Source organism: Aythya marila, assembly GCF_965140915.1.
Source record: "Aythya marila genome assembly, chromosome: 21".
In the NCBI taxonomy this organism is placed as follows: domain Eukaryota; kingdom Metazoa; phylum Chordata; class Aves; order Anseriformes; family Anatidae; genus Aythya; species Aythya marila.
In genome coordinates this window covers 3965689-3981090 of record NC_139062.1, presented here as the reverse complement: position 1 = coordinate 3981090, position 15402 = coordinate 3965689, and the positions used below count along the sequence as shown (strand labels likewise).

General features: G+C 49.7%; 1 protein-coding gene across 2 annotated transcripts; it reads left to right on the top strand.

Annotated features, from left to right (window-relative positions):
* The first annotated feature begins 1153 nt into the window (after positions 1–1153).
* Positions 1154–13485, top strand: GPR157 (G protein-coupled receptor 157). 2 transcript variants are annotated; one of them, XM_082777186.1, is made up of 5 exons: positions 1154–1646; positions 7550–7763; positions 9654–9845; positions 10305–10568; positions 12598–13485. In XM_082777186.1, exons 1-4 carry the CDS (start codon positions 1270–1272, stop codon positions 10524–10526), a joined length of 1005 nt encoding a protein of 334 aa, XP_082633312.1. In that variant the 5' UTR covers positions 1154–1269; the 3' UTR covers positions 10527–10568; positions 12598–13485. The 2 variants fall into 2 exon arrangements, with proteins under 2 accessions (XP_082633312.1, XP_082633313.1); XM_082777187.1 differs by lacking the exon at positions 9654–9845.
* The last annotated feature ends 1917 nt before the right edge of the window (positions 13486–15402 follow it).

Below are 15402 nucleotides of genomic sequence, written 5' to 3'. Positions count from 1 at the left end.
TGATGGAAGTTAACTGAGTGTTAAAGGTCAAAAAGGTACGTAGGAGAATGTTTCAAAACAGTGACTTTTAACACAGCAAATGACTGATCCATCAAGGTGACCAAGAAGTATGCCAAGCCCGTATGGTGCAGGAGAATTAGCAAATACAATTTTAAACTGTGTTGAAGTTCCATCCACGTCTTGGAAAGCACTGGTGTGGCTTGTACTTGGATGTAAATCTGGGGCAGAAGGGATGGGTTTGGACAGCAGAGGAAAAGCAGCTGCGAGATGGTTTGTAGTAAAATGGTAATAGCAGAAAAAATAGAGTGAAGTACTGGTTATCCTGAAAAACATGGTTGTAAAATGGTGGTTTTTTAGTATAAGGTAGCAAAAATACATGATTTGAAATGTTGAGGAACCCCTTCCCTATTTGGAAGATGGGGACGTAAAACTGAAACAGCACCGTGGCAAAAAGCACTGCGCAAACAGAAGATGTTTCTGTTAGGAATAGGTTTTCTGGGGTATGTTGGATGGCTTCAGGCTCCTAGGATAAGGCGAGGTGGGGGATAAGGCACCTGCTTTTGTGGGTTAGATAAACCTTGCTAAAATCTGTGAGCTCAGCTGGGATCCTCTGTTGCTCCTGCTGGGGGAAGGATTAAGCTGTTTTAGGGTGAACAAGAAGGATTAAGCTGTTTTAGGGAACGGGACACCTGAACCAACAACGAACTCCACTGGAAACTGAGTACCAGCAAAGTGAACCAAGTTTATTTATGACAGAAATACGAAATGTGCTTAACGTGGTAGTGAACCCCGGTTTGTGCCTGCTTAGGGGTGTCTGCCTTGCAGGTCCACGAGGTACGGTGTGAGCTGGGGGTGTTGTGGAGCGAGGAAAAGGTAAAGAGAAGGAAAGCAAAAGGGGTCGGGGGGGGTCCCGCTGAGTTTGGGGGGCTCTGCCTGGGCTGCGGGCGAGCTGCGCGCTCTGCTTGCGGAGGAGAGGAAGCAAGCATGGCTTCGGGACGAGAGTTTAAAATAAAAAAAAATAGAGAGAGAATAAACCCAAGGGCACCGAGCCGGCCCTTCCCCTTCCCTGCCGGCAGCTGTGCGCCTCTCCCTGCGAGCAGAGCCGGCTGCGGGCTGGGGGGGCGCCGCCGGGGTGTCCGGGGCGGGGCGGCGGCAGCGGGGCTGCGGAGGGCGCTCCGCCGCTCCCGGCCCTTCCCTTCCCTTCTTTTCCCATCCTTTCCCTTCCCCTCCGACCTTTTGCCGGCTGGGTGCTCGCTTGGGCTCCCCGCGATGCCCCGGCCGCTGCCCCCGACGGAGCTGTACGCGGCGGAGCGGGCGGTGGTGCTGGTCTCCTGCCTGCTGTCCTGCCTGGGCTCCAGCCTCCTGCTCTGCACCCATGCCCTGTGGCCGGAGCTTCGGACGCGTCCCAGGCAGCTCCTGCTCTACCTCTCCTTGGCCGACCTCCTCTCAGCCCTCTCCTACTTCTACGGGGTGCTGCGGGACTTCGACGGGACGTCGTGGGACTGCGTGCTGCAGGGCGCCCTGTCCACCTTCTCCAACACCAGCTCCTTCTTCTGGACCATGGCCATTGCCCTCTACCTCTACCTCACCATCGTGAGGGGCTCGCCCACGGGGGCCGGCTTGCTCTGCTGCTTCCACGCGGTGAGGTGGGTGCTGCCGGACGCCCCGGTGAGACGTGGAGCCCGTGGGTGCCCCGTGTGCGGCACGCTGCGCTCACGGCACCCACATGCTCCTTGGGGATGCTGTGCCCTTCTCGAGTTCCTTCTGACCAGGGGTTTTTCTGCTTTGGGACTAACCAGCCCTGCTTGTTTCCCCCCCTGCTGCACCCATGGGAAGAAGTAGAGATGTGGAAAAGTTAAAAACGGGTTGCTTAAGTTGCAAAGATAATGTGCCAGTGGCTTAAAATCCTGGCTTCTCCCCCTCCACAGCCTGCTCTGACACCCTAGCAGTAATAACCGAAAACTTGTGTTTGCACTCCCTGCCTGCTGCTGCCCAAGCTCCCGCGTTTGGGATCCGTTTCCCGGATTTCCCGTGTCTGCGGGCTCTGTTTGTCCTCCCCCTTCCCCTAGCAGGTTGCTGTAACCCAGCGCTCCTAGGGGAACCCAGACCGCAAGCGAGGAGGCTGCGAGAAAAGCGCTCTGAAGGTTGTTTTGGCATGTTTGATTGAAAGCCAGACAAAGCAGCCCACAGTGTAGCTCAGTGTCTTGGTTGCTGCTGGTTAGTGAGCTGATTTTCCACATCATGTTCAGTAAAAGCCTTCATTATGCAATTTGAGCTTGTGTGATCATGTGCTTACCTCCACGCCGAGCAAAACAGTGATCCCTTAGTGCTCTGGGCTGCCGGGCTTTTGCACTAAATTATACAAGGAAAGATTTCTTTAAAAAAAAAAAAAAAAAAAAGTGTCAGGGCAAGCAAAGGAATGGGTTTTATTTGTTCTGTTTCTCAGTGAAATATTTATCACCTCTTATTGTCAACAGGGTGACTTGGGAGATGATTGAGTTAGGGCTAAGTAAAGATGGGGCAGTGACAGACATTAAGGTTAAGAGGGAATCAGGGAGGACAGGAATCCTGCCCCACCTCTTGTAATTGCTGCTTGATGCTCAGGTCTGCCTGCGAGCAAGCCCGAGGTGCCTGCACACACGTGGCCAGCCACACCAACACGGGGTGCAGGAGATGAAGTGAGATGCGATGAGACAGGAGGCAGCTTGTTCTCTTCTTTTTTTCCTTTCAATTGAGGATGATGTTGCACTGGGTGACTTGTGGAGAAGAGGAATTGCTGCTGAAGACCTGCACGGGGCTGAGGGAACAGAAACAAGGAGCCTGACTTCTTCATGGGCGTGCTGTTTGCATCAGGCTGCATCAAAGAGCTGCTGCAAACCTGCCCCGCTTGTAATTTCCCTGTCTGCTAATTGCTCGCAGTGTGAGCTCGGTCTGTACTTAAACATCTCCGCCTGGTTTAATGCTGCTCAGCCTCGTCGGGTACAGGGTGCAGAAGGCAGCTCGGGGAGGCTCAGCGAGCTGCTGCTGGCCCTGACCTGTGCGCTCCTTCACAGCAGTCAAATCCCAAGAGCACCGTGGCGCTGCGAGAGAGGAAGGGAGTGTTCAAACTCAACTTCCTCCGGGTGAATTTGCTAGGTTTATTTTCAGGGCTCTGCAGTCAAAATCAAATGCCATCTTCTGCTCTAGGTGTTGCTCAGCTCCGCTTGCCCTGTTTAAAGGGCAACGTAGATAGCTTTCATCTAAGTCCTATTTCCAGGTTCTGCTTGATAAGTGGTGACTCCCATTCTGTGTTCAAAGAGTCTTCTTGCTTTACAACCTGTCTGCAAAGCAGGGAAAACAAGTGAGGACCTGTCCTCCGCCCAGCCCCTCCTGACACATCCTCCTTCCTGCATTGCTGTCACTACCTGACAGCTCCATCAGAAGCACAAATTCTGGATGTTGTGCTCGGCAGGGGCTCCCCCCATACTTTTCAGTGCTTCAAAGCCCTTCTGGGTGTCTGCCTTGCTTTTGGCCAGAAAAATCTTGTGCTACACACACAGGCATTTTTGCAACTCGTATGGAAAGATCCTAGCGTGTGCACTAGCTGCGGGGGGTGGGTGAAGAAGAGCAGCTGGGGGCAAAATAAAAGAGGGAAAATAATAGGTGAGTCTCTAAGGATTTAGAAATAAGTTTACACATTTTTGTCTAGGCAAGAACATGGGACTTCTTTTTTTTCCTTTTATCACTTGACAGGTTGCTGACATGGTCACGCCATGTGAAGAGCTGTGCTGAGACGGGCGTCTGGCAGGGATGGAAGGCAGGACGGGGTTGGTCATGCACAAGTTTTCCAGCCCTCTCAAGCAGTTGCTCATCCAGGGCACGTGTTTGTAGCAAGGCGTGCTCGTTTAACATTGAGCATAACCAGAGACTCTGTTCCTTAACTGAGCAGAGCTGGCTGAGTGTGTGTTGGAAGCTACTACCTGGAATTTTGTTTTTAGGGAAATCAGGACGTTGCAGGGGATGAAACCTGATGAACGGGTTTGTTCCTCACCAAGTTGAGTCACGGTAACACATGCACCTCTTTTAGAGCTAGACTGGGCAACTGCGGGCCCTGGTTTGTTTTTAAACGTGTGTTGAGCTCAGAGGAGATTTGAAAACAAGCTTGCAGTTAGCTTTGAAAATATTTGTAGTACTTGTAAGCTGCAAGTTCTGGCATTGGGAGTGTTTCCAGGCTACCTCACTTGTTCTGGGTTTCTGAATGTCAGGCATCGTTTGGTTGGGCAATGGCTTCTTTGCTCCGAGAGCAGCTGATCCAAAATCAGGGCAAGGAGTGGGCCAGATCCCACCTTGGGATTGCTTCTTGCTTTGTCTTCGATAGTGGTTGCTGTCGACCTCTGAAGTGTTTGCATTTCATGAAAGGGCTGTGCAGATGCTTGTAAGCATATAGATACCTATATGGAACACTTGAGACCCTTCCATGTATAATTTATTGTATCATACATCTGTGCTGTCACGACTGTGTCAGTGCCAGTAATACACTTCAGAACAGGACAGTTGAAGTCCCTAAGCCTTCCCTATGAGGTGCAGGGAGCTCTTAGATTTTGCTGTGGCTTTGTCTCCTCATTCAGAAAAAGCTGTAGGTGGTCAGGCCAAGCCAAGGGACGCTACCTGGTTGCTGCTGCCTCGGCTCTTAAATTCTCTGGGAGAAGTCTTTGTATAGTACCAGTGGCTTGGTACTAGCATACTACAGACTCAGTTAATGTTTGGGTAAGAAAATGCAGAAATTAAACTGGTCGTATATTTGGTCTGGGGTTGCGCTACAGGATGTGCTCGAAGCTCTTTCCTCAAGTTGGCTTGGATCCCCAGAAGCCTGGTATTTCTCTTGAAGAGTAAAAATTCCAGTTCCCATCAGGAAGCACCTGCAGGTTGCTGGAGGATGGCTGCTTGTCCGACCTGTGCAGCCCAACAACTGCAAATCTTCCCTGCTTGCAGGAGCCAGTGGGGGAGGAAGCACCTGTCCAGAGTAAATCAAAACGTGGTGGTAAGCAATCCGACCTCAGGCACACTGAGGACAAGAAAACCAGCCCAGCGTGAGTCCTTGCCTTACCTCATATAAATGCAGCGCTTGTGTTGATCTGGAGTGATGTGCTGGATTGGATAAATTTGTATTAATAGATTGCTGGGTGCTCTATTAGGGAAATAAGTACAGTTGTATCTGCCTGAGGGATGGGATTGCCTCCTTTTATCTCCTGCACTGATGGCATTTAGATCTGAGAGGCCCAACCTACATAATTACACCGTGGGGCTCAAAGGAAAATTTCTGCCTCTTCATGCTATCTTGGATCCTTTTTAGTCCAGTCTTCAAACTTGCTTTGGGTGTGTGTAATGTATTATTTTCTGGCTCTTCTAGATAAGTATGAAGCATTGGTATTTTCCAGTCCTTGGTAATCTGTTCTGTAGGGTTTCTTAAAAATAATTTAATCATGAATCTCAGTTCTCCTTTTCCCCTTTTCTAAAACATTTTCAAATAAGCTGGAACTGATGAATTTCCTTGAAATGTCTGATTATTTTCTAGATTCTTTCCAATTTCACTTCGGGTTTGTGATCCTTTGTGCTTAATGTTAGTTGTGATAACCTTCTGATCGCAATACACTCTTTCTGTGAAAATTGAAGCTTAAATTAGGCTCCTGATGCGTGGCAGTTTTTTTCCCCAATCTTTCTTTTGTTGGTTAGGTACTTGAAGGCTTCTTTTTTTCGGTCCCTTGCTGGTGAGCTGTTACTTCATACTGTAGCCTCTCCTTATGTGTCTGTATGTCCTCACACTGTTCTTTTATATTTATAACTAGTAATTTGACCCAGTTTGATCTCCTCGTATCATTCTCTTTCAGTTTCAGGTCACTGTGGAGATCATTATTTAGGCAAATTAGTTTCTTAATACATTTCCTTTGTCCTGGTGCTGGACTCATTTGTGCTTATGTCCTTTAATATGGTTTCTTTAAGGAAGGGCCAGTTCTCTTGAGTGCTTATCCGTACCGCAGTGGTCAGTTCTTCCAGATATTGAAATGTGAACCTCTGAGCCTAGAGTCCTTGTTCTTGGGCCACTTCACCATTTTTACCAGAATGAGAAGGTTTTGAGAGGTGTAGAGGGAATTTTCATGGTGGTGTTGGTGCCTGGTGTGTGTTCAGAAGGCTCTGATAACAGCACAAGGAGGATTCCCTGCAGCAGAGCTGTCCTTAAACACCACCACCAGTTGACTCCGAATATCTTATACCTTTCTATTTACACTTATTTTGTGTGTATATAGGTGATGTTAGGAGCATGATCCTGTCCATGTTCTCTATAGCTCCTCCAGGCCACCAGCAATACAAGTATGAACCAGGAAGATGCTGAGACCAGTACAGCAGTGGCTTTTTCTTTGCGTCTGCAGAGAGCAGCGTGTTCATGCTGAAAGCTCAATCTCAGCTCTCTGAGGCATTTGCCATTTTTTGAGGAACCGTCCCTTGTAAGCTTCCTCAGAAACGTTTTCTGAGGGTGAATGTGGGAAGGGCAGGTGATGTGATTTAGCTCCAGTGTTTCAGCCACGGGGTGATGTGTGAGCTGTACATCGTGGGCCGGGGCAGCTCTGTGAAGTCCTGGGTATTCACAGCTGACGGGAAGGGGCTGGGTGTTTTTACATCTGGGCTGGGGGAATCTTTTGATTCTTGCTCACGGCTTTTTGTGGGCAGCCCGAGCTGCTGAGTGACTTAGTCCATGTGTGTCACCGCAGTTATTTTTCTGCTAGGTGCTTCCCTATATCTGCCTCTGCTGGCGGGACAGAAGCTGACGTCAAAACACAGCTCCAAATGATGTGAAACGGGCTCCTCTTTGCTTCCCCAGCTTTAATGCTGTTACCGCCAGTGCTTTTCCTTGGGAAGAAACTTTCCCTTGGTCCTTCAGAAATGATTCTTGCTCCCAAAATATTGACTACACCTCCATCAAAACAACAAAATAACCCCACCACTACTACTAGCACCACCGTCAACTACAAAAACACAAATGATGCAATGAAATCGTGGATTTCTTTGTGTCACCTGTGCAAAGCGTCACGTAGGAATCAGTGTGGGGTTTGGTTGCTTGTGTTTTGAAAGCCATGAATGTGCCAGCTTGTTCTCGAATGGCTGGCTCCTGCAAGATGGGCACGTTGTACTGTGCTGTGGCCTGCCAAATCCTGGACCTCACCTGCTAGATGTGCAGGACAGGTCCCAGTTCTGGTGCTCAGGTTGGCACATCATCACCTGCCCATCCTTTGTGTGTCCTCCAGGACTGAGATCCCAGATTCTTAGAGTGGATCCCAGGGAATTGAAGCGGGGACTGTGTGGGTTTGTGTTTCCCACCGGGTGCTGTCAGAGGCCTGCCTGTCACAGCCACATCCCTTAGGCCTGGTGCAGGAGTGCTGGCATCCTGCAGTAGGAATTGGCATCCTGTGCAATGAAAGATCCCTTCGTCTGTCACCCATTTCTCCCAGGGTATTGGGGGGACTAAATTGAGTGTGTTCTTAGCTTAACCTTGCTGCTCTTGTTCTTTCCTCAGCTGGGGAGTCCCCCTTTGCATTACGGTTGCGGCTGTTGCTCTGAAGAAGATTGGCTACGATGCCTCCAATGTTTCTGTGGGCTGGTGCTGGGTCAACTTTGATGCAGAGGATCGGGTCTTATGGATGCTGCTAACGGGGAAAGTTTGGGAGATCCTGGCCTATGTGACTTTGCCAGTGCTCTACATCCTCATCAAGAAGCACATTAACAGAGCGGTGAGTACTTTGCTGCTTTCAGATCACATTACAGGCTTGCTGTGGGATTGTATCCTCCCACTCTGAAGATTTCACTATGTATTAGCAGCTACACAGGCAGGAATTGCTTCATAAACTGCTGAAATATGTCCAACTGCTGGGAGAAGCAGTACTGCTGAGTCAGGAGCCCGTAGCATCATTGCACAATGACTTAGCACCAGAAGAATGTAAAAGCCTCTTGAAAACTTAAGGGGTTACGAGATGAAATGTGAGTCCTGCAGTAGGAATTGAGACAGTGTGTGAAGGACGAAATTCAGCTTTTATCAGTCATCCATACATTTCCACTTATACCAAGCCTGAATTTGGCCTCTGGACTGACTTACCTAACCACAGTCATTTTAGGATTGCTAATGACAGCTTGCTTCTGAGTCCCTCTTTGTACTTGCAGGCCTCAGAGGGTTCTTTGCTGCTGTTTATTGTGAGCACAAAGAATCCAGACATATTGGACAATACTTGCATAATAGAAATGAAATCTAAATTATGACATTGGCAGAAAGAGCAACACCTAATTAGTTGCATTAGAAAAAGAAATACGGAGAAGTGTCCTTCTGGAATGTGTTGCCATGCACACCTGCTTGCTGTGGTGAAGCTATGGCAGTAGTCATGGATAAACACAACTCTGGTGAGGGCAGGATTCCCCAGACAAGCTGGCAGAACAGCACAGTCCGTACTGGTCCCAAGGGACCCAGGGAAGGGAAGCTTGTAAGGCTTTGCTCGTGCCTGTCACCACTACAGACACAAGGCAGACAGGACTCAATGTTCCAGCAGCTGTTGAAGACAACAACGTGACTGCCTGGAAAGCTGATCCCCCTGCTGCTCTGCCAGGGACACGTGGCTGCTCTGCTCTCCCGTCCTGCTGAGAGCCACTCGATGCTCGTAGCGGGGTCGGAGCAGCAGCACGTGGGGCTTTCTGGGCTGGAGAAGCCCTCCTCTAGGGGCTCCACGCTTCCAAGGAAGAGCAACGGCCGGCCAAGGCTGGGTTTGGGCTGTACTTTTGGGTTTTGCAGGGTTGGTTCTGGCATGGTTTGAGACTGTGGAAGTATCTGCTGTGGGGGAGGCATGTAGTGGGCATATCAATCTTTCTGAAGGAGAGCTGAGGAGTCACACCTGGGATTACTGGAGCCCAGGAGAACACTGCATGAAAGCTGTGCGTGCTCGGTAGCCCTGGTGGCAGGAGAAATAGTTTTCAGCAGGTGAGCTGTCCTGAGATTTAATCTCTTCACCTACGTTGCCATGCTGGTATTCATGATCATGTGTCCCCGCAGGTGCTCCATGGGTTGTGGTGCCCTGCTCTCCCCCATCCAGGATGCTGCATCCATCCAGCAGCTTCCAGCATGGAAAGATCTCGGGGCCTTGTACCTCCAACTGCCCTTATCCAGGGCATAGATCCCAGAAACATTTTACTACCTGTAATGTTAGAGAGGCTTGCTGCCTTGTTAAACCTATGGAAGACCGTTGCTAACAGTATATGGTCAGAAATCAAGCACCAGGTCCTGCACAGGGATTGCTGGATCATAAAAGTGCCCAAGCAGGCACCAGGAGAGCAGGTTCCTGAAGCACTGATTTGTTTGTCTGACCCAGCAATGTAGGGTATAATAAAGCTCTAAGAAGGGCTGGATCTCCTTTATTTGCAACTCCTTGGCTTTAGCAGGAATGTTTGCATTAACAAGGGCAGTATGTGGCTCAAGACCAGTGCTGTGTAACTGTGTCCATCAACTGCCCACAGGATGCAAAAACTGGGTTGGCTTTGGAAAGAATCCCCAGAGCTCAATGTCCTGAGTGTGTAGCCTTTTTGTTCACATTTTTGTCTTTTTTGTTCACATTTTTGTCTTTCCTCCATCTCCACGGAAGCATGCAGCGCTCTCAGAGTATCGCCCCATTCTCTCAAGAACACCGCTTCAGCCCCGGACTTCCATAGCAGATAAAAAGCTGATTCTCATCCCTGTCATCTTCATCATCCTCCGCATCTGGAGCACTGTGCGATTCATTCTGACGCTCTGCAACTCCCCTGCAGTGCAAAACTCAGTCCTGGTTGTCCTGCACGTAAGTATTGGCCAGGCAGCGTGTTAGGAGGAAGGTCTGGAAGGGAGATAAAGCCTGGTTGCTCTCGACATCACTTTCTGTGCCAGGATGCAGCTCAGGCTGGCACAACACATGCGCGATGCTCCCTGGGATGCTCAGCAGCGCAGTTCCAGCATCATCTAGCGGACACTGAGAATAATTGCAGTGGGAGTTTGCCACAGGCACGCTGCTTGTAGGAGAAGCTGGGTGCCTGTCCTGGAGCAGGGGCAGCCTGCTCCACACCCAGACCAGGCTGTAGGACCGGCACAACAGCAGCCGGTGCTGTTTTGGGGTGTGAAACTATTTTTTCCTCTGTTTCCCTCGCTTAGGTGGAAGTTGCTGACAGCACTACAGCTGGTCTCACCTGATGTTTGCTGTTTTGGATGGGGGGGAGTGTTGGTACAAACAGCACTGATTAATTCCTTTCTTGCCCCCGTGCAGGGGATCGGGAACACGTTCCAAGGAGGTGCCAACTGCATTATGTTCGTCCTCTGTACGCGCGTGGTCCGGGCTCGGCTGCTCTCCTCTCTGTGCTGTTGCCGCTATGATGACTCGGGTTGGCCTTCAACAAGGTCGAGCAGCACCCGGCAGCGCCCAGACCCTGCTGGGAGCGAGGATGTGCCAGACCCCGAGCGGACAAAACCTCTGCTTTCCAGCACCTGAGCCTGCGCTGCCCACGGCTCTGCACTGACCTCATCTCTCTGGGTAAGCTGCATTTACACCACTTTGGGACCCAGTGCAAGAACTGGGGAGCTGCAGTTGGGGTGGAAGGGCTCCCCTGCGGGGTAGGAGTCTGCTCCTGTTGTGTGGGTTCCCTGTCTGACTGCAGGGATGACATGTGCATGTCTTCAGTACTGCGCAGTTCAGATGCATTTAGTGCCCGAAGTGTTCCTGGTATCATAATCCAATCCCTGCTGCCATTTATAGCAACAGGGGACTGGGGCTTGGTGACTCATGCAGGTTTATGTAAGAAATCTGCAGGAGCCCAACCTTGGCATCGGTTCTTTGTGGCTTGAGGTACAAGGTTTGACACTGGATGATGCACTTGATTTCGTCTGTGCAAGTGTCTTGATTCCTTGGGCTTGACCTAATGAGTGATAACTGAAGAACATGCAGGAGTTTCGGATAAAATCCAAACAGAAGCATTTGGGGCCGGGGCTCTGTGTGGGCTTCTGCCTGAGGCAGATTCTGATAGCACTCTTGTGTAGCTAAAGGTAGTAATTAAACTGGTAAGAGCAAGTTTGGAACAGCTGCAGCCTGGAGAGGAGGCTTGAGGGGATGTACTGTAGGTCTTTGGTCAGCTCTCACATATTTCTGGTTTGGTCCTCCCAGACCACAAAGCCTGAGAGGAAAAAAAAAAAAATCAGGCAGATTTTTTAAAAATCAATAAACAATTCTTTTTAATCTGTATAACAAGGTTTTTCAGAAAGAGCAGAAGGCTCAGGAATTCCTTGGGGAGGGACGGCAGCTGCCAGGCTCCCACTGCTCCAGGCACCCAGCTGTTCCAAACCTGCTCATACTACTTTAATTTTAGTCACCTTAACAACACGCAGAACAAACTGCATGGTACAGTGACCTCATGGGACTAGGCAGAGGTGAGTCCTCGTAATGCCAAGTCTTCACTTCAGGAAATAACTTCATTAAGACATGAATACATTTGAGCCCTCTTGAACAAGAGCTGTGTAGGCTTGGGAAGGTGGAGTCCTCGAGGGCTCGTTAGCCCATTTCATGGGGCTGGAGAGGGGCTCAGTTCTTTAGCATCCCCAGAGCCTTTGAAGGCTAGATGCAAGCATCTTTTATCTCTGGTATAGATGACTTCAAGAAGTTTTGCCTGCTTTCAGAAGTTTTTTTCTTTTAAAACTTCTAACAGCTAAGTAGCAACCTTGGTAGCTCAACCTCATGTTAACCCCATGTGGCTTTGAAAGAGGAGCTATATTAAAAACTGTTCTTGCAGAAAGGCAGGATAGTAAATCTTAAATGTTACAAGACTTAGAATGGTGCTGCATTCATTTTTTTAGAGCCACCCCTGAAGAGATGGTAGTAATGTCACCAACTTGGCTGAAGGAGCAGGGGAAAGCAAAGCAAACAAAATCAAAAAAGACTCCTTGTTCTCAATTTCCCTTTTTCCATAACAGCAGAGTGCTGAGAAATGCTTTTGGAACAATGTGCAGCTTGACAGAATAACATTCCCTGCTCCTCGGGGTTCAGGGAAGCATGCTGGTTTGTGAAGATCAGCTATTGGCAACAGCACCTGTGCTGATACAAGTGGAAAATCTCTGACAGAAGCCTTCATGCAGGCAAGGCCAGGGAAGTAAAAACAGCCAACTGAGAGGTTCCTAGAAGTGTCTGTAGTTTCTAACGCTGCAGCTGATCACAGCCTAAATAGAAGCAGGGATGGGATAATGGGAGAGGAAGGGTCTGCGGTGGGCTGCAGAAATGCGTGGCTGCTCCTGGCAGGTCCCCTTCAGTCTTGGCATGAAGTGTAGGAGCGCAGCGCTCCCTGCAGCATCAGCTGTCTGGGAAGAGGTCTGAAGCCTTCCCTGTTGGGCATGAGCTGGAGAAGTTTGATGCTGATCCTGTTTTCCCCCATGCCTGTTTTCAGCTTCTGCAGGGCGATGCCCCTTGCAGCTCAGGCTGCAGCAGGCCTCTTGTCCTGCCCCAGAGCAAACCTGTGCACCCTGGTGCAGGAAGAAGGGGACGGTTCGGGATTTTAACTGTGCTTCATGTCATGCAGGTGCAGGATCACCCCAGAGTCCCACAGAGGGAGCTAAAGGCTGGGGAGAAGCACCGCTGGAGTGGCCGAGGAAAATGAAGATGTCCCAGTCCTGGGCGTGCAGATCCCAGCTGCGGTGGTCCTGAACTTCGCTCAGGATCTTCTGGAAGATGCTGTTTGGCTGCGCTCCAGCCTCCTGGATTTCTTCCCTCCTTCTCCTCTCCTTCCACCATAAATTTTAAAACTGTTTGGGGTTTTGCTTTTCTGTCTGACAGGGCAAAGATGTTGTTGTGAGTTCTGGGGTCAACAAATAGGGGGATAGGGAAACTTTAGTAGCTGCTGGATGGGACTGTCCTGGGCACGGGTTTCAGTCCTGAGGTGTGAGGCCTCCCAGGGAGCTCTGACCTGGCTCCCATTTTTCACTTGAATACGGACGACGGCGTGCAGACTCATTTGTTTGGTGGCAATGGATGGTTCCTCTTCACGTTTTATTCCTCCCTGGTGGTCAGGGGTCATCATCATCACCAGGGTGCGTGGCGGCTGCATGCTTTTTGCCTCCTGGGGATATCTCAATTCCGCAGACTCCTGGTGCCGAGGGGCACCTGAGCTCAGCAGCCCGGCCTCCAGCGAGGACGGCCCTCACCGTCCACAGGAGGGTGCCTGGCACGTGCTGGCCTCGTGCTGGCCTCCAGCCAGCCTCTGCCATAGCACAGCCCACGGCCTGCTCCTGTCCTGGGAGTGTTTGTCCCAGGAGCATTGTGTCAGGGCCAGGGAGGGGACGGTTTGTTGGTTGAAGATACTGTGTTAATTTATTTACAGCTCCTCCCTTGCTTGTGTTTTTTGTTTGTTCTTTTTTTTTTTTAATATTTTCTCCAACTTCTACAAAATAAAGTTCCGTTTCTTTACCGAGATGTTGTTCAAGCATGTTGTGACGGGCCTCTCGGTGCCTTTGAAAGATTTGGGTGAGGGGCTGTTGCAAGGTCAGTCTTCAGGTTTCTTGTGTGTCTGGCGTAAAGACTGGCCAAGGCATGTGTCAGAAGACAAATCTCTTCTACTGATACGTAAATGAATATCTCTTCCTATCATTTTATACATATAGAAATGTAAACCTTTAATCAGTCTGAGCAAACCTGTTCACTGTTATCCATTATGTTCAGTTCCCCCAGCTTATTGCTATGATCTGTGGAAAAAATAGCGTGTGGGACTTGTTTCCCATAAATTCTGTTGACCTTACAGGCTGTGGTGCTTCAGCTGTGTGAGATTACAAATGTTACCTAATCGTGAGATTACCGACTGATTTTTCTCCAGATGAGGCCACGCTGTAAGGTAGGTGGGACTAATGCTGGGCATGGCTGGAGCTTTCCCAGGGCTTGCCCAAATAGAGAAAATTCAAGTCTTTATGGAAAAAAATGGGCAGTCTGACAATAGTAGTGCTGTGTAAGTCGCCGTGCATTCACAGCTGTGAATGAACTTTACTCAGATTAAAACTTTGACCATTTTACAGAGCTAGAAGCAGCCGGGGCCCTGGAGCAAGGAGTGGTGCTGGCCCATGGCTATATTCAGAACTGATTGAGCAACAGTCTGTGTTACTGATTGATTGCACAACGCTTCCCATGTGAGGTATCTGCTGCTCTGTGGCTTATAGCTGTGCCCCAAATTTGAGTGGTTGATCCTAAAATGTTCTCTGCTGGAGGCCTGCTGCACGGCAGGCGAGGAAACAAGCCTGGATGCTGCAGAGAGCAAGCAGAGGGAAAGGTGTTTGTTCTGCAGCGTTAGAAGTGACTGAAAACCCCTTGAGGTATTTTGGCTGCTCTGTCAGGGGGGTTGCATCAGCGCCCTGCCTTGTGCCTGCATTGCAAGCCTTTGAAAAAAAGTTATCTTGTATGTCAAGGGTTGTCTTTTAGTTTATCCTCTATACTGCGATGTCTTTTTGCCCCTTGGAGCTCCTGTGCTCAGTGTGCTCCAGTGCATGGACCTGGGGTTGGGGCAGAATAAAGGGAAGGAGCTGTGTGCTGGCTTCCAGCAACCATCCTGGGGGGGCTTTGGAGCTCACAGAGGTTTGAAGGATGTCAAGATGGAAAGAGCTGTGGGGAGGGTGCTGGCTGCCTGTTACGGACCGTAGGAGGGGAGCCAGAGGAGGGGAAGAAAGAAAAGTTGGGGCTGCAAAGAGCAGAGCTTGTTAAACAGAAAGAGCTGAAGGGCAACCGGGCAGGAAAGATGAAAGCGACTTGAGGTGGTTGGAAGGGGAGGACAAAAAAACTCTTAAACAAAATTTTAAGGACTAGTTTGCAATCAACCCTCAGAGTGGAGGAGAGTGGTCTGTGTGGAGGAGGCAGGTGTGGGATGCAGGGACAGATCGGATGGAATGAGAGAACAAGCTTTGAAATGAGGGGAATAAAGAACAAAAAGCTGTAGTGGCTGCAGGGTGCTTGCCCACACTGCTTCCTGAGGCAGGAGTGAGTTCACCCCACACCATTGCATTCATCTGCTGGCACTGGTTTGGTCATTGCAAAATACCATTCCTCCTTTTCTTTTCTTCTCTTCACGAGACATGAGTCTAATTGTGCAAGGTGAGCCCTGGCTCCAGGAGTGAGCCAGGGGTTCTGTAGTGTGGGAGGGTTTCGGCAGCCTTTCACTTTGGGAAACCTGGAGCTTGTGGGTTTAATGAACCATCTACTTCCAAGCAGAGGATGAATCTCTTGTTGCTAAAAGCAGAAGAGCTTGGAAAACTAATTTCTGGCTGTGTCACTACTATCTCCTCTCCTCAAGAGGAAGAACTGTTCTGGAGATGAGACCTGAGTGCAATAATGCTGCCAAAGCGAACAT